General features: G+C 38.1%; 1 protein-coding gene across 2 annotated transcripts in view; it reads right to left on the minus strand.

The window, feature by feature from the left end:
• The window catches only part of ASCC3 (activating signal cointegrator 1 complex subunit 3), an 806,286-nt gene that overhangs the window by 220,885 nt on the left and 562,314 nt on the right, over nt 1-23,087 (minus strand). For both annotated transcript variants that reach the window (XM_075597525.1, XM_075597526.1), the window contains 6 exons: nt 22,055-22,174; nt 20,983-21,147; nt 17,769-17,855; nt 15,429-15,605; nt 14,530-14,755; nt 7,985-8,139 (listed from right to left, as the gene is read on the minus strand). In XM_075597525.1, coding sequence (XP_075453640.1) covers nt 7,985-8,139; nt 14,530-14,755; nt 15,429-15,605; nt 17,769-17,855; nt 20,983-21,147; nt 22,055-22,174 — 930 coding nt within the window. The remainder of the gene's footprint in view (nt 1-7,984; nt 8,140-14,529; nt 14,756-15,428; nt 15,606-17,768; nt 17,856-20,982; nt 21,148-22,054; nt 22,175-23,087) is intronic.

Raw genomic sequence — 23,087 nt, forward strand, 5'->3', positions numbered from 1 at the left:
TCACAGCAAACTGAATATGGAACTTATGTACATATTGACTAAGAAGTGCTAAGTCACAAGACACCTTCTGGTGACAAAAGACAACTTTATTGTTCATTTCTTTGTATGGGCCCTGTTGCATAGCATAAAGTGTTGCATAGCTTAGGAAAACATGGCTTTTTGGGGGTCATTCTATATTGTCTGAGGTAGCCTTTTGGGCTGAAACTACACATGGACTTCAATTAGGATTTTCTTCCAAAAATAGGGCCCTAACAGCTGCTTCAGACAATATAGAATAAGGCCCTTAACCTTTTATTAAAACAAGCTAGGATCACTGATCAAATAGTTTACTTGAAGCCCAAGCTAGGGTTGTTGAACTGGCAGCCTTTGGGCCAAATGTGGTGACCAAATGTATTCAATTCAGCTCCTTTAACTACAGATGAGCCAAAGCATTAAGAGACTATATCTCTGAATTTTTTGTAACATGATGAGGCATACTTTTGCCAGGAATAGTTACCAAAATATCCGTCAACAAACGATGGAAGATGATGCCTGCCAGATTATCTCCAAGACCCCTTATTTGAACAGATAAACTATTCTCAATAGTAGCCTGGATGACTTTTAAAACATTATGCATAAAAATGCATTGGTGAAGATTGATATGTAAAATAAAAATACAATTCAATTCAATACGTGGGATTGTATCTATCTGAAAATGCTTGATAAACAGAAATACTAGAAAAAGAATAGTCTAAACAATGCTGCTTATGTAGTCCCCCTTCAGTCTTCTATAATTGCCAAATATATAAACATATGTAGACCGAATCTTGTGACTGTTTGGCATGGTCCCACTTTCCTGGCAAAATGCGATCCCAAGCACTGCCGGCAATGCCAATTCATATTTCCCCCCAGGCTCTGAGAAAGATCAGTAGAGCTACACCTATTTGTATCTGCCAAAGACCAAAATGCGCTTAAAAATAGAATACCAATGGTAGCCACTCTTCGTTTCCACCGTTCATTGTCCCTTCTAGGTACTCCGTCCAGGTCCACAGTAAACGGTTGTGTTGGAGTCACGGCTTGGATGATGGCACACTCCAGGAGATGAAACAAACCACAGCTCTCTGCCACCAAACACTTTTTACAAGACTCTCCTTGGTTCTACAGGGGCATACTACAGCAACATCCAAGCTGTGACTCTGCAGTCATCATTACTGTGGCTCAAGACCAAGTACCAACAAAAGGCGGTGGAGAATGGCAATGGCCAACATCAGAAGTCAACTTGGGCACCGAAATAGGAGGGATATGGCACCTATTATGCACCTAGATTAAAATTTTTTTACTTGTGATGCACTAAATTCAGTTATAGAAGGCTAGTCATATGATCACCAATCATATGGCCAGAATGCCTACTAGCACAAAAATACATTTATGGGAGCGGTATATATTAGTAGGTTAAATTTAGGCCATTGACACTTAAAAAAAATAAATCAGTATCTTTAAATAACCAACTGTAACTGTTTAAGAACTTTATATTTTTACATAGTAATTACATGCAAAAACCTTGAAGGGCTTTTATGATGTATATCGAAACTATGAAAACTGTTTGTAAACAGTTATATACAGGGTAATTGGTTATTTGCCGTCTTTGCGGATTGGTGTAATTTAATTATGTTGCCCTCATTAGCTAAAAGGGGGCAAGGGCAATGTGTTTCAGAGATTACATTTACATAGGATCCCATGATAATAAAAACACATTCATTTTCTAGAGGAAACAAATAAGTAACATTTTATTTTAAGAGCCAATGTTTCAAAATAAAAGCAAATTGTACATGTTTTTTCGGCCCTCTGTGTGAAACAGCACCTTTAAATCCCTGCGATAGCAACAGCATTGATACAATATACTCCCCAGGAAGCTACAAAACACTTTGTCCCCCGTAATGCAAGAATAACATGAATGTTGGAAACATAAATACCTTATGTGTTTTCACTTAAAGCTGCGGACCAAGCAATATACTACATGTGTTATTTTTTTTTATAAATTAAATCAGTTCTGTACTATGATAAAATAAAAACTTTATTAAAAAAACATTTGTTTATGTATTCTAATGTAACAAGCATTTTTGTGTCTATAGAAACCATTTACACAGTCACATCCCCTTCCTCTTCTGAGACAGGCTCTGGAACTTGAGCCCTGCCCTCTCTCTAGCAGTGCAACAATTGTATCTAGTGCCTGCCTGGTCACATGATCTTCCACACAGAACTTTGCATCTTGGGTAGTAGGGTACTGCAGCCCTAACAGTGATTTAAAGAACCCCCGAGCCGAATCTTCCATGACCAGGAGAACGGATCGATCAGCAATTTAACTAATCACGTGTCAGTGTGCAGATTGCATTAATGCACATATTTAATGGATTTTTTTTTAAACAGTAGCTTGAACTGCAGCTTTCAGCATAATGAAAGCTCGCTGAATGTGTCAGACATTCATGCAAGGATTATGTGCTTGTGATCAAATACAAATTAAATTGATTTTACAATTACGGATTCTTTTGTTGTTACATTTCTGTTACCTTCTTCTAAAAACACTGAAATCCCCTTCATCTACCCAGGTGACAATTTTTCCCACAGAAAATAACAGATTATCACTAATTATAGTCAAATGTATTTAATGGCCAAGTCTTTATCGGTGGCGAATATCTCCATCTAAGCACATATATTACCCAATAAAGGTAACTTAAAATCTTTCACCTACTGTATAAATGTCAGTTACCAGTGAAGGTATTATGACTACGCAATGTTTTTTTTTTCCATCTCCTTTACAAACCATTTTATCGACTGGCTAACAAATTACTGTACAGGTACTTGTATAATTACACAGTCAATTCCAATGTACCCATGTCAATTTGCATGATGTATTCCAACATTACTACTACAAATGAGTTGACTACTTAAGATTTAGACTTTTTGACATTTCAAATCTACAAATCAAGCAAGCAATATGCAGCTAAAATGAAACGTTTGATATTACTCAGGAACGCCACAATTATGTTCTTTCTTTAAAACTAGATGCCATAAATAAATGTACAAGCAGGTTCTGTTAGGAAGACTATTAGATTAATTGTGTGCTAGATGCTATTCAACAACAATTCATTTCAGTAATTTATTGTGTCATCTGAGTGATGCTCTGTATTATAAGATAAATGAAGATTACTTTATAAAACTTCAATCAACATTTATACTATTTCTCACTCAACAGTGACACCAATGTAACTAATGGACTATGCAGGCATACATACCCAAATGCAATAATGTGTCTCCTGGAAAAGAAATGCAGTGCTCGCTTTCTGACTGAACCCTAGTGTTCACACACACACATTTTAAAATTAGCAAATACCTTTGAGACAAAAAGTTTAGAGGTAAAAAACAGTTGTGAAATCCTGTATACCTACTGACCAAACAAGAGGTTGAAGACATGGCTTCTGTGGGAAACATATCTATAGGGTTTTGACCTTGTGAACTACTTGGGCCACCACCTATTGGGTGACTGAGTGCCTCTCATCATGTTCAGTCTTTGCTTGACAAAAGATTGACAAATCAGTATTCTGACCTCAAGGTTAAATCCAGCAGCAGGCATTAATGAGGTTTTTTTTTCCTACTGCGTACTATGACAAAACTGTAACCAACTGCTGACAACAATTGAAAGATAATTGCAATATCAATGTTGTAGAAGTGAGCTTTTTTTTTCATCTTCAATAAATGAATTGGTTTCTTATAGCAAGTTTACCAGTTCAACTGAGGTGATTTACATGATTGCTGGTTACATTTTGAACATGTTGGGTGTTTTAAAGTGAATGACAGTATATACGAGTGTTTGCTTACATTAATTGTGTGAAACTGTTCAAAACAATTTTATAGAAATAAAATAGACGAGGGAGAGGGCACTCACGGAAACTGCTTGATATAGTTGCTTGGATGCTCCGGCTAAAATATTGATCGCCTGAACAGAAGTATCAGTCAATATCGGTTCATTGAAGGGAAGTTGATAGCCTTTCAATAAAGCGATTTGCCAGATGTTGACAGTGCCTATTTACTACTTCCCTTTAAAGAAAATATAGAACATTTAACAGTGACGTCTTAATAATAATAATAATAATAATAATAACGTCTTGATAAAGTACACAAAGTAGTACCCATGTATCATGAGACTGTGGTGGATGTGAAGCCCACTTCTTGCAATTAGAATAACTTTTGGAATATGTGAGCTTCACATAGTTACATATTTTCATCAAGTTCAACCGATGTTAAATTTAGATGACAGATATTTATCCTATATTTGTATTTACAGTATTCTGATCCAGAGGAAAGCAAACAAAAAAAACCCCACACTTAAACGTTATTTAATGATGTCTCATAAGGGGAAAAACAAATTTCTTCCTGTATCGAAATAATGGCAAATCAGAGGTCTCCCTTGATCAACATCCTTCCCATGTTTTCTTATTTGCTATATCCCTGTATACCTTTCCTTGCTCTGGTTCTTAAAGTGTTCTGATCGTGTTTCAGAATGTGGAAAACACTCAAAATTTATATTTTTACATCAATTTCTCAGAGACAGGAATTTTAAACGCGTCTCTTATTGTCAGTGTTGTAAAGTGCAGCAAAAAATATAATAATAAACTTTATTTCATTATAGAGCTTTTGTCCCAATGGGACTCAAAGCGCTTCACAATTACAGCGTAGCGTGCTGTAAACAGCACATAGGAATTATTACAGACGGTTACGATGAGTTATGGGAGGAGTTACTTGCTAGACATATTGAAATACATATATATATTGCAACATAGCTGGCGTTTCTTTTTCCTTCACCAAGTCGATTTTAAAAAGTAGTTTAGCGCTCCCATAAATTGGTCTGTTTAAGAAACCATCTTCAAAATTAAATGCATGTTTTTGGAGATAAAACATTTCCCAGACTTTAAAATAAACATGCAGCTTTGTATTATGATACGGAGTTTAGCATCACAGAAAACAGCACTTCATGACTTCATACTTCAGTTAGCCTAGATCTGCAGACCGCTATGCCATGGTGTGTGTGTGATGCGTGCCTGGTTACTCTCCCTCTGCTGCTAACTAGAAGGATCCCTTACTAATAATCACAGTAGGAAATGCTGTATTGATGGCTGAATGTACTGTATTTAGAGGGCATTCCAAATGTCTCTGCAATTGATTAGTTGCTCCCGGATGTAATAATCTTGCAATTAAAAAAGAAAAAATGACTGCAGCTACTGTACTTCTTTGCTGGACAGTGAACAGTTAATAATGATATCCCTGGAACAGTCCAGTGAGTTGTATGAATATGGGGCCCACAAACGTCCCAACATTAGGTGTATCTTTACAATCTGCACATTTCTAAAAGTCTTCCTCTGACTGAGAGAATAATAAACAATGCAATACACTCATTTAAAGCTGCAGTACAAGCTGCTGTTTAAAAGTTTTTTTTTTTTTCCATTCAGTATGTGCATCAATACAATCTGCAGACTGTGACTAGTGATTAGCTAAGTTGCCGATTGATCCGTTCTCCTGTAATCGATCGCTGAAAAATTGGCTCGGGGTTTTTTTATATCACTGTTAGGGCTGCAGAAGATTACCCAAGATGCAAAGTTCTGTGTAGAAGATCATGTGACCAGGCAGGCACTAGATACAATTGGTGCACTGCTACAGAGAGGGCAGGGCTCAAGAGCCAGAGCCTGTCTCAGAAGAGGAAGGGGATGTGACTTTGTAAATGGTTTCTATAGACACAAAAATGCTTGTTACATTAGAAAATGTTTTTTTTAATAAAGTTTTTATTTTATCATAGTAGAGCACTGATTTAATTTATAAAAAAAAAAACACGTAGTATATTGCTTGGTCCGCAGCTTTAAGTGAATACACAATGTATTTATGTTTCTAAAGAGGGCAAAAGGGTTGTGCCAGAGCCTGTCTGAGAAGAGCAAGGGGATGTGACTTTGTAAATGGTTGCTATAGAAACAAAAATGCTTATTACATTAGAATACATTAAAAATGTCTTTAAAAATTGTTTTTTTTTTTTTTTTTTCAAAGAAAATGCTACAGGTATTTTCTCATAGTATAGAACTGATTAAAAAAAAAGACACACGTAGGATATTGCTTGAATGGCAGCTTTAAGACATTATTTATGTTAAAACGAAAGGGGTCCTTTGACGTAGCTTTTGATAATGAAATTACATAATTCTTCCTAAAGTTATATGCAAATCCACAGGTGTTAGCCACATTGAATAAGACATCGAAATCCTTGAGCACTTAAGCACTGCACTCTCGAGACGCCTTCCGGGCACTATTAGGGCACATTTAGACAAACGTCTCCATAGACTGAGAGCGCACTGCACATATATCAAAATATTAACCGTATAAAAATAATTGTTTTTACAAAGGAGAATTAGGGGCTCAGAAGGGCTGAAAGTTTCTCGAGTCAATATTGTTGCCATGCTATATCAGTCATATCAGACATTAGGTTTATACAGAATGTAACAATACAGCTCAAGGACAGACTGATCCAGTCCAATTGTATCCTCTCTTGGTAAAAGTAGAACAAGAAATCAAAGCAGCATGGTCTCAGAAATAGGAACAAATAAAAATGAAATCACCCAATCTGTGCTAATGTCATGACATTGGGTAACTCTTATATGCATAGAATTACTACAAGCTGCTACTGCTTTGCCCCCAAAAGTGTCTAAAATCTGGCTCAATTACAGAATTTTAAAAGCAGCGTCTTATTCCTGTTCTAAAGCTTTATGGCCACATTTACTAAGTGGTGCTATTCCACAAGACGCCTTACTGTACATGTTCACTTCAATGGGCTGAAAGAGGTCTGGAACATGGGAAGGTATCTTGTGAAATAGCAGCACCTGACAAATATGAGCATCAGTGTCTCTGCCTCGAAGAGATTACAATCTGAATGTTAGTACCTGAAACACTGGGGTAAAAAGTGACCTGCCCAAGGTCACAAGGAGACCGGACATTGAGATTCAAACCAGGTTAATTTGCTTGTTCTTACCCCTAATCTACTGTCTGCTGATAGCAGTGTCATAACACAACCACAGATTTCCAAGTATAGAGAAACCAGGAGGTAAAGAATCCACTTAAAGAGGATGTAATAACCACAGTATTTCCCTATGGATTTATTGTAACTCATATTTCTTTGCAGCTAACCTAATCCAAACTCAAGGGTTTTTAAATCTCCCCCGAGTGTCCTGGGCCAGTCCCAGTATCAATGAATATCTACTTCATATGTAAATCAGCCCCCTCTCACATATGATTGAAAACTCATTGACAATTCCTACAACCTGTTGTGGTTGGTGGTCACTAAGGAGAAGTTTTGCAGCTACTGTGATAACTAATATTACAAAATGAAAATTCAATTTATTATATTTTTTTAGATTAGTTAATTTAAAATGCAGAACCAGTCTTACTGTAAATATTTATACTCTAAATTAGAATTATTATATGACATGTGTACAGTATGGACTGGTTTTTCTTGAATATTTGAATGGCATGCAAACCATCTTCAAATTAACGTAATGTCATTTTAAGATACATGTGCAGATATAAAGCAAAACCAGGATTTCATATAGAAGTCTTGATCAAAGATGCACAAGATTGCTAAACCAATTAATGAGAAAGCAATTGCTTAAAAATGATGAGGTAAACTTGATAAGAACAAATTATCATACGGTCACTGATGGTATATGTATTTTAAAACGTTGACTATCAAAGTGTGCAAAAAAGAAAATAATCTCCTGATATGTGGTAAGTGCAATGGACAGACAAGCAGAACTAGTTGAATTGTGTACATTTCATACGCATATATCAGGTTAATAGGCATGAGTCTTCCCTGTCCTATACATTATGTTTAACATTGTTATTCCATAGTCTACATCGTGACACAAACACTGTCCATAAATTATGGGCATTGCTGGCCATGTCAAACTGATGATACCTGATCACTCCATTTGAAGTCAGGATTGATGCTCAATCGAACTCTGAGGACCGTGCGTGTAATTGGTTGGATGGCTGCTTCCATTGTAATGGATGGAATTTGATGGACGCATTGTTTCACCTTTAGCCCAATGTTCACATGATGCAGCATGTGACCTAAAAAAGGTACATTAGGTTAAAAACGTTTGCATATATAGGAACAATAATGCAATCAGACTTGTAAATCAGCTTTTAGATGAGCATATTACAGCTTGCTTGTTTTGCAGTGTAGTGTATAAATGACTGACTCTCTTGACCTGGCATGTTCTAATGTTTTGTAATACTTAACTTGAATTAGTACAGTGCAGTTTTTGTATTAGCAGCTATGAATAATAAGCATTAACCCACTCATCGATTTCAACATGTCAAGGTTAAAAATAACCATTGTTATTGAACACTGCATAACTGGCTGTGAATACAATATTTAAACATATACATTCCACACCACATTCCCATTGAAAGCAAAATATAACTATATTAAAGCACACGACTACATAGAAAAGACGGACACTGTAAATAACGTTCCCTTATGATAATTCTAAATAACAATCTTCCTGTTTTTCATTTTATTTAATTAGTTATGTGGTATAGATGACATGATTTCATGCATACAAAAATTAAACATATTTTTGGCAGTTATTTAAAAAAAAACACTAACAATATTTCTTTTTATGCTCAAATGAACAAGAAATTATGTTTTCATTTTTGGTTTATAAAAGATGAATGTAAAAAGTTGTGACAATGCAATCTTGGAGTTGGCAATATAACTATATGTACAGTATGTAGATGTCAGCTGTACTGGCGCGGGCGGCTGCCAAACACAAGATGAATGTCAGCTGATTTAAACAATACACATTATTGAAATCTGAAGTTTTTCTGGTTAAAACTCTCAAAAATGTGAAAAGGCTAATTTTTGCAAACACCACAGAGGAACATTTTCGCACACTGTGATAACTGGTTCAGCTATTGTTTCTGTAGCAACTAGTAAAACTAAAATGTAGCCCGACTCAAGGTTTTCAAGATTATGCAAAAAATGTCCAAACCCTGTCCTCAACCACTAAACAGCTCAATTGCATTCATTGTTCAAAAGGTACAAGATAATCAACCAGTTCAACTGTAGTGCATATTTATGAAAAGGTCGGTGGGCTCTCGGTGCATACTGTATAGTTATTTCTTAAAAAGGGGGAAAGAAAACGTTTGGACACTAATGACACATTTGTAGAACATGCAAAATGGACTAGCAGGGCCAGGTGGGCAATGGCCTGCTGGCTGCTCATATTTCCTAATGCTGGGCTGGTAGCTGCTGGGAAGGGAGGAGGAGCAGATTTGCACTCACATGGTAGGCAGCACTACTGCTGCTGCAGTATCAGATTCCAGCCATGTGGGGGCATTTCTACGCTCCCCTTGGCTGGCATCCGTTCTCCTCACTGCCCCAGTCCCAGGTCAGTGTTTATGTATGTGCATGTTGGTTAGTATAAGTGTGTGTCTGTGTTTATGTATTTATGTATGGTGGATGCAGTGATGTGTGCTAATGTTGCATGCATCTGGTGTATTGGTATAATGCACGCATCTGATGTCTGTAACCGATGTTTGCATGTTGTATGTATTTGTATTGTATTTGGTGTGTGTTGTATGTATTCAAATGTGTATGTGTGCGTGTGCACATTCTGTATTGTACATGTATCTGGACCGTGCATGCATGGTGCATGGATCTGGTGAGTGCATGTGCATTCGGTGTTTGTATGCATTGTGCATGTGTATATGATGTGTTTATGGTACATGGATAACGTGTGTGTATGCATGTACTGTATTTAGGTGTGTGTGTTTGTGTGTGTACATGGTGCATGTATCTAGTGTGTGGGTATAATGCATGTTCTATATCTAGTGTATGCGTTTGCTTGTAGCATGCATCTGGTACAGATGCAGCGACACGTTCTCTACGGCTTACCGTGCGTGTAAGCCGCGAGATTCCAGCGGCCAAAATAATGGCCCATCAGATTAACACAGCGGGGGTCCCTGCTATGTGAATCTTACTTGGCTTCACCTGTCTGTAATAGACACGCAGTAAGAGATAGACTGAATCAGCCACTCTACCTGCGCGCCTCTAACAGGCGATCGCGGGGCTTTTATTTAATTTTAATAATACAGCATTGTAGAAATGGGTCTTCGGAGCTGAACCGCGTTGATTTCAGGTCCGGGGGGCGCCTGCTTCATGAGTTACAGGCCCCGCTATGGGGTGCCGGTATCCCGGCGGCCATGTTTAAATTCTCCCGCGTCGCGGCCCACGTGGCGGTAGAGTGACTGGTTCAGTCTCTCTCTTACTGCGCGTCACTTACAGGCAGGTGCAACCCAGTCGGATTCACACAGCGCAAGTCCCATTCAAATGCAGGGACCCCTGTATACAGTACCTCTTTGTGTGTGTGTGTGTGTGTGTGTGTGTGTGTGTGTGTGTGTGTGTGTGTGTGTGTGTGTGTGTGTGTATAGTACATATAGCTGACATGTATGTTTTTATGTACATTAACGGTTACTTTTGTGACTTGCATAGGGTGGGTGACACGGGCCGGTGAGCCATGCTTGCCCCAAGCCAAACATTTGTCAGCCAGACACTGGGAACTAGAGTAAGTTAGTATGCTTGAGAGACACGTATGCTATACAGCTACAATGAATGTCAATCTAAATCCTTTGAAACCATTATTTTGTTAAGACTATTACAGGGGAAGTCTCTCTTATGACAAAAGTGAGACAAAGATATTGGCATGTTTTATAGGTTAAATGTTGCCAATTGATACCTTCTATAAAATTATATGATGCGTATACTGTAGGTATATTTAAACATTTTTGTAAACCAAGCATTTCCATTTTTATTTATTTATAAAATGTTTTAACAGGAAGTAATACATTGAGAGTTACCTCTCGTTTTCAAGTATGTCCTGGACATAGAGTTAAGATGACAAATAATACATGGTTACAAATACATAGTTACACAAGTGAACAGGGAATACATTATATACAAGACATTGCATGCACATTAGAGATAATATATATTATAGGCGTCTGTAACAGTTACAGACCAGATTAAAATGTGAGAGCTTTAGTTTTGAAAGAACTTCGACTCGTGGCTGAGAGTCTGCGGTAGATTGTTCAAGTTTTGGGGTGCACGGTAAGGGAAGGAGGAGCGACCGGATACTTTGCTGAACCTTGGGACCATGAACAGTCTTTTGGAGTCAGATCTCAGATGATAAGTGCTGAATGTGGTAGGGGTGAGGAGCTTGTTCAGCTAGACGGGTAGCTTGCCCAGAAAGTATTTGAAAGCAAGACAGGAGAGATGAATTTTGCGCCTAGACTCAAGTGATGACCAATCTAGTTCTTCGAGCATTTCACAGTGATATGTGTTGTACTAGTAGTTGCATTGGAGAACAAAACGGCATATTGAAATGTAGAGGGAATCAAGTTTGCTAAGGTGGGTTTAGGGTGCCGAGCCGTATACTATGTCCCCCATAGTCGATAATTGGCACTAGTATCTGCTGTGCGATACGCTTTCTGACCAGCAGGAAGGATTTGTTCCTGTAAAGTACACCAAGTTTGGCATAGGTTTTGAATGTCAGGGTATCAATGTGCATCCCGAATGTTAAATGAGAGTCAAACCATATGCCCAAGTATTTAAAACTAGTAACAGGAGTTAGGGTGGTATTAGCATACGTTCTGATCTAGAGCTGTCATTGGAAGCTTTATAAATGTAGCCTTGGTCCAAAATACCATTGTTACAGTCTTGTCAGTGTTTAAAAACAGTTTGTTTTGGGAAATCCAATTTTCAAGTCTCAAAAAGTCAGATTGTGTTCAAGGTCGGAGAGGCTAGAGCTGTGTGCATATAAGATTGTGTCATCTGCATACATGTGTATTGAAGCTCCCTTACAAGCTGTAGGAAGATCATTGATGAACATTGAGAAGAGTAGGAGCCCAAGAACAGAGCCTTGGGGATACCACAGGTGATATCCAAGGGGTTGGAGTTAGAGCCTGAGATGGACACATGTTGGGATCTACCTGATAAGTAGGAATGAAACCAGTTTAAAGCATGCTTCCCTATTCGAGAGCACTGGAGTTTGTTAAGCAAGATAACATGATCAACAGTATCAAAAGCCTTTGCAAAATCTAGGATTATTGAACCAGTAAATTGTCCCACTCCCATTCCACATTGGATTTCATTACAAACTTTTAGCAGGGTAGTTACCGTGGCGTGTTTGGGGCGAAAGCCAGATTGGAATTGGCTAGGGAAATTTGTCTTGGTATAGCCAAATGCTTCAGAAGGCTTTTACATTCTTTATGCAATATCATTCTGTGATCTGACTGTTTGTCAGTCCTCAAACCACAGATAAATATGGTTTTTGGGTTGGTCTTTGTTTGCAAAGCAATTATTACACCAACATTAAAATCACCCAGATAGTGTACATATGCTGGAAATCACTGTGCCCAGAGAAAATCAAAACTGAACTTTTTCATAAGTTTGAAATGCTGTTTTTAACCTGCCTGGTTGGACGGCCCCTTTAAAGAGGCAAGCACTCCTAGGACCAAAATGAACTAAAGCCATTGACACGTAACCTGAAACATATAGGTACTGATGAAGCGACCGTTATTCGAACACATCTCGGCGCCGATTTTGAGTTCTCTGCTGTTCCCCACGCAGCATGAAACGCGGCTAATCGCCCCAGGCACCCGCGCTTATCGCGGATGTTTTGTTTGAATTTCATGGATTCTGTTTCTTTGTTTGCAATAAAATGGATGAATTGTAATGTGTACGGTACTGTGCTACTGTGTCAATTTCATGTTTTTAAAAGCCAGAACACTAAAATTCGTTTTTTCTACACTCGCCGCGCTCGCATCTTAGTGCGGGGAGGCTGGAATTCATCCCGCGGTTTCAAATCGGGATTCCGATGTATATGCCGCGTGAAGTGTTCGAATAACGGCCGCTACATCAGTATGCATATAGGTGATTCCGATTTAACCCAAATCTGACACCTATAAGTATTCTAATATTTTTCTAAAGTTACTTTGTAAACATGATGAGCTAAGACTTGGGAAGGGTCTGGTTTCCTCTGTGTGAAATCAGTGTGTTCAGCAAGTGCTTGCACAGCCAGAACCCCCTCTCTCTCTCCTACTCCCCTTATAATTACTGTCTCTCTGACAAAAGGGTGGGATAAGGGCCCAAACCCCCAAAACACTTCTTTATTCAGAGGAAATGCAATTCATTTCTCCAAAAAATATTTGCTTTTAGCGTGGTTACTTTTGTTTACAGTTATTTACGGTTATTTACTAGGTGGCTATGTAGGATTGCATTTTTACTTCATGGTGGTCAAAATTTTAGGAAAAATATGTAATTATACAGTCATAACTAGTCTAATTATTTGTTTGCCTTAGTAAATGAGATACTAAGCGATTTTGAATGAAAAATGAATGAAAAAAATGATCAAGTTTTTTTTAGTACATCTGCATAGCCTCACCCTACATTCGATAAACGAAAAAATTGTCGTTATCCGAGCTTAACGGCAATTTTATTTATCGATCTATTCACTAAAATCATATTGTCAGTAAAGCAGTGATAACGCAGTGTTGGTAAAGCTATTTTTTTTAAAAATACGGTACTGCATATGCAAACGAACAATTCACGAAAAAGTACTTCATCACTTATTCACTAGACTTCGATATCTAGAGATAACGGGTGATTGTTTCCCATTTTTACCACTTACCCCAGGCTGGCATTAAGCCTATCCTGTGTGTGTGTGTGTGTGTGTGTGTGTGTGTGTGTGTGTGTGTGTGTGAGAGAGAGTGTTTGTGTGTGTGTATGTGTCAGACAGTGTGAGCGCATGCACGAGAGAGCGTGTGCTAGTGTGTGCGTGAGAGAGCACGCAAGAGAGCACGAGAGAGAGCGCGGGCTTAGCCCCTTATTTGCCATAGGGGTTAGTAAGGCATGCTAAGCAATGCTTTACTACCCTCTTTGGTATGCACGAGTAGTGATGTTGTATTGTGTTTTTGTAGTGGAAGCACATCAGGTATCAAAGGGGTTACACGACTTTTCTGCCACAGGATAATGTCATGATTGTTATTACATTTCCCTATGGTAACCATGTATTGTATTTGGATGTTGATTTTTGCCATGAGATAGAAAATCCCAATAGTTACGACCATTCTTCTCCTGAATTACTGCCGAAAAGTCATATACAAAGGAGTTGATTATTGTCCATATATCTGTATTAGTGAATACGGCGTTATTTTTTTTCCCCCACAGCGCAGAATAAGATCCCCTATTTAATTTTTTTTTGTGAAACTAGGCCTTTAAGTTGTGCTCCTTATGGTTGCATTATTATACAATAGTGGTAAAAAAAAAAACTGCTGCTCAGACTTTGTACTTATTCTGTACAGTACATGTCCAAGTTATACATGTTTGCTGTTCAAACTAGAACAACAATTTAGAAGAGTGCAAGCCAAATATATCAGCTTTTCAAGCATTCTTACCAATTTCATCTTTTCTCATGTCCTTGAGTTTATCAATGGTAAGTTTCTTCTCCTCTAGTTTGCTGAGCACAGAAGGTGGCAGCACAGAGAACTGTCTCAAAGGGCTGGCCCAGCCCCACAGACGCTTGTCGATGACTTTGCTGAGGTTCAAAAGCCTATAGGTCATGGCCGGCCATTTTTTTCTAAGGGCAACCTCAAAAAGGGCTCTGACTATACGAGCTGCGTTCTGTAGATGGGAAGAGAGGAAGATTGGACATGGCACATTTGGCATCAGTGCAATGTTAAAAATAAACAAAACAGGACAACATCAATAAATAGAGCCCGACTACGGTTTGGTGCCACAATGGTCATTGTTACCTAATTGAGATGACCAAGTTATATATCTGACATGTCCATCGCAGGAAAAGTACGGTGTTAATGCTTTTCCTTAATAAAATCCTATTTCCGAAAATAATACATCTTAATTATTATTATTTTTGAATTAGTAGGTGGAAAATACACTAATAACAGACTTAGAATCTAAACAGGCTTCCCAAGTGCTTGTGGGGGTCAAAGCAAGCCTGACAGCAGCACTGAAAGTATAATACAGTAGGTGTAATAGGAACACTTAAAAGAAGTGAATAAGTCTGGTAAGAAAGCTATATATTAGGCCACTTCAGCAGAAATATTGAGCAAGGATTTGAATGAAGGTAGAGTACGATGCCTTCATTATAGTGGTTAGAAATAACTTCTAGCGCTCGGGAGCTGCAAAGGAGAATGCTTTCAAATAGGACGTATATCGTGGCAGAGTAGGTGAGAGGCATGTAACAAGTATTGGTAAATCAACAGAAATAAGACTTGGAGGAGATCACACAAGCTGCCTTACAAAGAACAGCTTTTATTACATTGCAGAATTGTACCTGTGCCACATATGCAGAATCAGAGATGAGTGAGAAATTGTCCATCTCTCCCCGCCCAATGTAGGTCTGAAGAAGAATATTTATCTTTCCATAGCCATTCTCCACTCCACCAGCCACAGGAAGTTCACAATAATTGTCAATTAAGTGCTCTAACTCTTCACTCTCTTCATCGCGCACCTAACATGCAAGAGAAACAAATTCATATACCAATTGGCTCTCAGCAGCAGTTGCCCCCCAAAAAGGACTAGGCGCAGGAATACAGACGTAGTTAAAAAAATAATAATGAAATATACAAAAAAAAGTATTCTAAAGGTACAGTATGCATTGGGCATTTCCCTCCTCAAGCCAAAGAATGTGACACGTACTGTACAGTATATACCTCTTCCCTTCTAGCCTATTACTTTGAGGTTAGAATACTGTATTTAGATATAGTATGTGCTTGCCTTGGACATCCAAAACAAAAACAGAATACTGATTCTGAAATATACACAATTATTATTGGCTTCAACATAATCCCCATTTCCAAGCAATTTTTCCTATAAGGCTGCAGAGAAAATTGTTCTTCTGTAACTAATGGAACCTAATTGAAAGTATCTTAATAATGACACAATTACATTTTATTATTCATCACTATTATTAAGGTTGCCATTGACACAGAAAAAAATGGTATGCTAAACAAATTGGTCTTCTGACCCCAACATCCTGCAAATGATGAGATTTCATTTTCTATTTGACCAAGGGAAAACCTCTATTCATCTAGATTAGAATAATCTTGAATTAACATTGAATGCATTCATTATATTCATACTGCTTACACGCTGCATAATGTATGTATGTATATCTAAAATATTTTTTTGCAAGGCTTATAAAATTAAGTTTCACTAGCTAAAGAAATAATGACATTCATTCGGTAATTACTATGCAACAACAAATGTGTATTTTGTGTTATTGCAACATAGTTTACCTGTACATCCAACCATACAAAGCTTCCAATGTTTTTAAAAGGAGGTCCCTTGTGGACAGAAGGGGTGACAGGTACTTTACTGGGTCCAGCAACTTTTATAGAAAATCATTTCTGACCTGGTGCCAAACTAGCATCCATCTTGGCAGATACAGAATACCAAGCTATTTTAACTATTCTGAATAATCATACGCTGATTTTCATTCTTTTCTTTCCGTACCTCACATGTCTGTGCTCGAGTCAGGCCATGTTTTCGGAATAAGTAAATAAACACACATTTACACAAACATGGGTCCTTTGTGATACACTGATTAGTCTCAAAGCAGCAATCTGCTCCAAAACATATATTTTTTATTTATTTAACAGAACTGGCGCTCACCCATGGTCCCCTGACCTCTGAAGATCCCCGGCACCCTCCCCTCCCCCCCTGGTTCCCAGTAAAAAGTAATTTACAATTTCTGAAGTATCTTGAAAAAAACTACAAACATGGCATCTGGGGTCACCAACAGAAAGCCAGCTTTCTTAATATGGACATGGGAGCGAGCTTGGATAAAATCGGGCGAATTTGCAACAAACAAAAAAAAGCTCGGTGTGCTTGTTATATTGTTATCTCGAGAAATTCAGACTAAAAGGAAGGGACACGAAATATGAATTACGAAGATTTCAAAACGACAGACATAACTATTCACTTTTTCTTTTTAAAGGAATTTGCTGGGTGCAGAACTTAGGTGGCTCCACACAAAATCAACCCAAGACAGGAATGGTGAAGGTGAGGCTCCCCATACAATTGAATGGGTAATGACGGTTCTTCAACTAATTTGCACGTGTATATGAAATTGACATTATTTTCTGTAAATTCATTTTGGGTTTTGGTTTATCTTTAAAGTTACAAAGAACATAGTCAACTTTATTTAGTCATACGGACAATCTCAGAGAAATGCTTTGCCCCTGTGTAAGTTACAGTAAGAGGTTTGTGTTGTCATTTCATTGTGTGCTTGTATCATGGCCGTTCCGTTGGTTTTACAAAACCAGACCTCCATGCTCAACAACTTACCCTAAATAACCAAGGAAGTGAGACTTAACCTACAGCAAGCCAGTCTTTTTACTTATTGATCAAAGGGCTCATTTTTATTCCAGGTAGTCAAAAGTGTGGTTCTCCGACAAAAAAATAGAAATGACTAAATACCATATGCCCAGACTAATTAACTGATAATATATATTAATATGGAATCAAATTATTAGCATTACTATGCAGTATATATAGGAACTGCGACCCAACTTTTTTCTTTTTAGATGAAAGGGGAGGCTTTAAAAGAGAAATAACTAAACTCATCCAGGAAATGCTCAATAACAGATTCATTATAATACAGACATCTTACCTTGATCTGCTCAAATTCTTCAGCTTTAGACACTATAGAAAAAATGTCTCCGTCCGTTTTGTGGGCATCAAATAACTCATTGAATGTCTGCCAATTAGAAGCAGAATAAAGTTAAAACAGCCAATAGTAAACCCTGTATAATTTGCAGCTCTCTTGGCAGATACAGTCTCATTAGCATTAGTAATCCTTCACAGTCCAGTAAGAATTTACAATTAAGAGACTATGTACCGTAGCTTCAAAAGACAATTAGTCATCCACATCAATGTCATAGAAAAACATAGTATAACTTGGTATTGCAAGTTCCTAACTAAATGACACAAAAAGTATATATGGGATATATATATATATATATATATATAGACACACACACACACACACACTTTTTGTGTCATTTAGTTAGGAACTTGCAATACCAAGTTATACTATGTTTTTATATATATTTAGATATATATATATATCTGTGTGCTCATTTGCATGTCATTTCCCAGAATCCCTTGCAGCAGTGGAAGTGCTGTGTGCTGGGTGATAATGGGGAAAGGCGGGGTTGCAGACCTGCCTAAGACATGCAGATGAGCATACAGTTGTATTTACATTTATATATATATATATATATATATATATATATATATATATATATATATATATAGATATATATATATTTTTTTTTGGAAAATGTTGTATGTACTGTCCCAAAGGCCAATCTGATTGGTCAGTTGGTCTGTCACTCACCCTCTGGCCAATCAGATTGGTCCGTGGACCAGCCCCGCACGCCTCATTGGTCACACTCACCCGCCGGAGGGGGGAACGGAGCTGGAAAGGGGGATGGGGGACCGGACCTGTAAATGGGGGGGGGGACCGGACGTGTAAAGGGGGGGGGGGAGCTGGATTGATGGGAACAGGGGACAAACAGAGAGGGGAGAGACAGAGGAAGAGAGAGAGAGAGAGAGAGAGAAAGAGAAAGAGGGGGAGACAGGAGAAGAGAGAGGGGGGAGGGGGGAAGAGAAAGAGAGAGGGGGGAGGAGAGAGAGAGAGGGGAGAGGGGGGAAGAGAGGGAGGGGGGAGACAGGGGAAGAGAGAGAGGGGGGAGGAGAGAGGAGAGAGGAGCAGGAACATTACATCCCGGGCAACGCCGGTCTCTCAGCTAGTATATATATATATATATATAATACATACATATACATACATACCTACATACACACATACACATATTTATACACACACACTTTGTTAAGTTATGGTGGGTAAAAAAAGTTTATGGTTTTGAAGCAAAAGGTGGCACTGTGTGCTCATTTCCATGTAATTTCCCAGAATCCCTTGCTGCAGTGGAAGCACTGTATGCTGGGTGATAATAGTGAAAGGCGGGGTTGCAGACCTGTCTAAGACATGCAAATGAGCACACAGTAATATTTCCATTTGTTATATATATAAAATCGTAAACAACTATCATGCCAATATAAAATGCAACTGTCAATGACAAAACAAGGATAAAGTTGTACTATAGTAGGGAACACACATTTCTCAAAGTTGTACTTAAAACATTGTGCTCCACTCTTGGAATGAGTTCAGCACACTCTGGCACTGTGCTGCTGAGCATTAGCCAAGGCTCTTCAATGGCATCATTTGTCTCCTTACCTCAAAGCTCCACTGCTCACTACACATTAGGACCACCGCCAGCGATCCTGGCAGCTCACTTACATCACTGCTCAACTTCACAGTACATTGTAGTTGCCTCTAAGCACCAAATTGGTATCAAATTCTCTCACATAGGACCTCTTTTGAAAACACCAGCAGGCTGGCTACATATTATTTTATTGCATTCATTTAAGCAGCACATTTAGCATAACAGCTTGTTATCTGTACTGTTAAAATGCAAGTGTAGGCTAATTTGTACTAATTAGTGAAATTAAACGGGTAAACACCTGGCATTGCTGTTTCACAGTCTTATTTACTGCTAATGCTTTTGTGATGTCACAGAAGAAAAACAAACAGTGTTTCTCATCTCCTCAGTTAATTAACGGAGTTTTAAAAAAAGTGTGTTTTTCCAAATTCTTGTAAAATCCTCTCAAAATATAAAAAAAAAAACTACAAATGCAGTAATGTAAAATGTTTATAAAAAAAAAAAAACCCCTGCAAATGCAATTCGGTATTTCCAAATGGCGAGAACCCCAAGGTAAGAATGGCATCGGAATGTATAAAAAGACTTTGTTAAATGGTGGCATCAACTAAACATATAATAATTTAGATGGATGAATGGGTAGTAGATAATGAGCTGAATATGTAACAATATGTAGTGATGTTAAAAAAAAAAGTGTGTGTGCGCAGAGCATGTGCATTTTAGGTGAAACTTTTGTCTTGTGTCACAGAAATTGTATTTATTTGTGATGCTGATGTTTTTAATTAAAGATCAAAAATACAATTTCAGTGCCAAAACGCAAAGAAGTTTGACTTACTGTAGAACGTGTGTTTTAGCTATTTGCACTTCTATATTTACAGTAACTGTGAATTCCTTGTGTGTGTGCGTGCGTCCGTGTGTCAGTCAGTGTGTGTGTGTGTGCGTCAGTGTGTGTGTGTGTGTCAATGTGTGTGTGTGTATGTGTGTGTGTGTGTGTGTGTATGTGTGTGTGTGTATGTGTGTGTATGTGGTCTCTGTGTCCTGCTGCTGGAGCAGCCCCCCCTCTCTCCTCCCCCCGGCGGAGGTGTGGGGACATGACCAGCCCCTGTCGCATCTCCTGGCTGAAGAGGAGATTTCAGGGGAGCTCGGGCACAGGATCGGCAGTATTGTGCATGTGTGGGGGTGGCAATTGGCTTCGGAGGATGCGTGCTGCGGCTCACTACCCCTTCTTGTGCACATGCAAGGTCCGTACAGCTTAGATTGCTGTTTGTGTGCGCATGAACGAGTGTGACGGGCGCACACCCATTAGTTCCGTGACGCCACTCGCGTTACGGTTTTTCGTTACAAGGCAAGGATTTTTGCCCATGAAAACCCTGTAGGCGCCAGCAAAGAAATTTTACTTCAAAAACCCGATAACATTTCCTAAACATTTATCTTCCAAGTTGAATTACATGAAAGCCCCTTAAAATAGCTTTTCTTGCTCCAATGTATTGCAAGCCCACTTTGTCTCTACTCGGGTAAAAGCTACCTTTTTTTTTTCTTCCTTTTTGTAATTGTGTTTTACTCGTTGCTCCTTGAAGTATTTCTATGCAAGGTTATTACCTCAATAGTATTATATTTAATGTAGAAGTGGCTTGCAGTTCTGCCCAAGTCTGTTGAGGAAAAAAATCCAGTCCTCTCTTCAAAGCGAATCATGCGGGCTTTGTCCAGCCTACGTCCCACTTCAATTATCAATTGTTCTCTGTGCTTCTCCAGTGCAGGATCCATCTGGTGACCAATACCATAAAAAGATGAATACGATGCCAGGCCCATCACTGTAACATCGTTTAATCAACACTGACATCTGCACAATGGACATATGCGGTCTTGCAAACTCATGCACAATGATTTATACGTACAATGCGGTCAATAAAAGGAATCATAGACTGCTCTCACAAAAAAATGGATATCTTATATTGTAGCCACTAATATATCCATCTCTCTCATTTTAAAAGAGCCATTATTTTAGTTTATTTTGTTTTTTTAGACTATATAATATATATATATATATATATATATATATATATATATATATATATATATATATTGATTACATACACATACATACCATATGCCGAGAGAAAGCATTATTGTTGCATATCACTGAAGAACATTTAGTCAAAATCTATCAATCAACAAAAATACATTTTGTAAATTGTTCAGAGTTATGGATTATTCCTCCCAATAAGATATGGTGACTTGATTTAAAATCTGTTCTCAATAAGGGGCTTTTCCAATAAGCTTTGAAGAGGCAGAAAAGGCAGCCTTGAAGAGGCAGATTGCAGAAAAACTCCAATTCAAGTTAATGGGAGTTTTCGTCCGATCGCTGGTCTTATTTTATAAGCCCCATAGTCAAAATATCAGAAGCTGGGAGCATCGTCGGAAAATTAGTTCCAAGACAATTCAGGAACAGAAGAGTTCAAATAAAGAGGAAAAAACACATAGGCATTTTAGTTTGTTTAGCTACTACTTTCCAACCCCAAAATCTTCTTAAATCACAAAGAACTAAAACTAAATGCACAGCGTGGCTGTTATCAACAGAGAAACCCACAGCAAATATTTATCCTCACATTATGGGATCGTGACAGGAACAGAAAAGAGGTTAGATGTTCATAAAAAAAAAGCTATTTTCTACCTGATACGCCTTGTAACTGATGCCGTAAACTAATGGATTTGCTCTCATCCGTACGTAAAGATAAGTGTAACTTAGCCACTTCACTGCTTCTTCCACATTAGTAACTGTTCCAAGTGTAATCTGCAATAAACAGAAAGAGCATAAAACTTTAACTTTACAGTTATGGCCTTACTAGATTTTTGTAGAGGATCTTGGCAAATGACAAAAGATTAAGCGTGTGATTTCATTTATACAACAATAAATTCTAATATATACACATATACATATACACCAATGAACTTATATGTCTATACATTCAATAGTCTAGATTACAAATGCTTCTCTTGTCAACTGGCACTTTTTGCGTATTACAAAGAAAGACTGAATTCATTAGAATGGAAGGAAAGAACAGGATGGTGCAGGACCTGTAAAGTAAGCACAGTCATGGGCTGGTCCTCGGAATAAAATAAAAGTGCTCAGGCTTCCTTCCTTTTTCTTACTAATCATTCCATTTTAAATTAGGCTTCTAACTAGTCTCTGAAATGAAATTGGGAATTACAGAGAAAATCGAAGTATTCAGAGAAAGCTTTTTATTCCTTTTTAATTCTCACTGGAAATGATAAAATAAACATTCATTACACAGGTTTTATCCCCTTACTTATATGGAACTAAATGGTAGCTCATTTGGAAGCAGTTAAATGACCAGAACTACACACACAAGTTATACAGCGTAAACCTGAACGTGCTACATACATTTGTATTTTACTTTAAAATTCATAAACATTTAGTTTAAGGGGGTACAAACATTTAAATAATCACATAGAGCCATTTAGAGGCATCATATTAGCAGCTGAATGCTACTTACACAAGGCCACACCGTCAAATGATCTACATATGTCACATACTGCTGCTTTACAAAACACTTATTAAATAAGCAGTACAATACTTTACTGGTGCGGCATTCAGGGCCGCTGAACAGGGGTGGGGGGGGAGAGAGACTGGGAGGGGGCAGCCCGGTCAATGAAGGGGGTCCGCCTCCCTTGCCAACAAAACT

Source organism: Ascaphus truei, chromosome 4 (assembly GCF_040206685.1).
Source record: "Ascaphus truei isolate aAscTru1 chromosome 4, aAscTru1.hap1, whole genome shotgun sequence".
Lineage (NCBI taxonomy): Eukaryota > Metazoa > Chordata > Amphibia > Anura > Ascaphidae > Ascaphus > Ascaphus truei.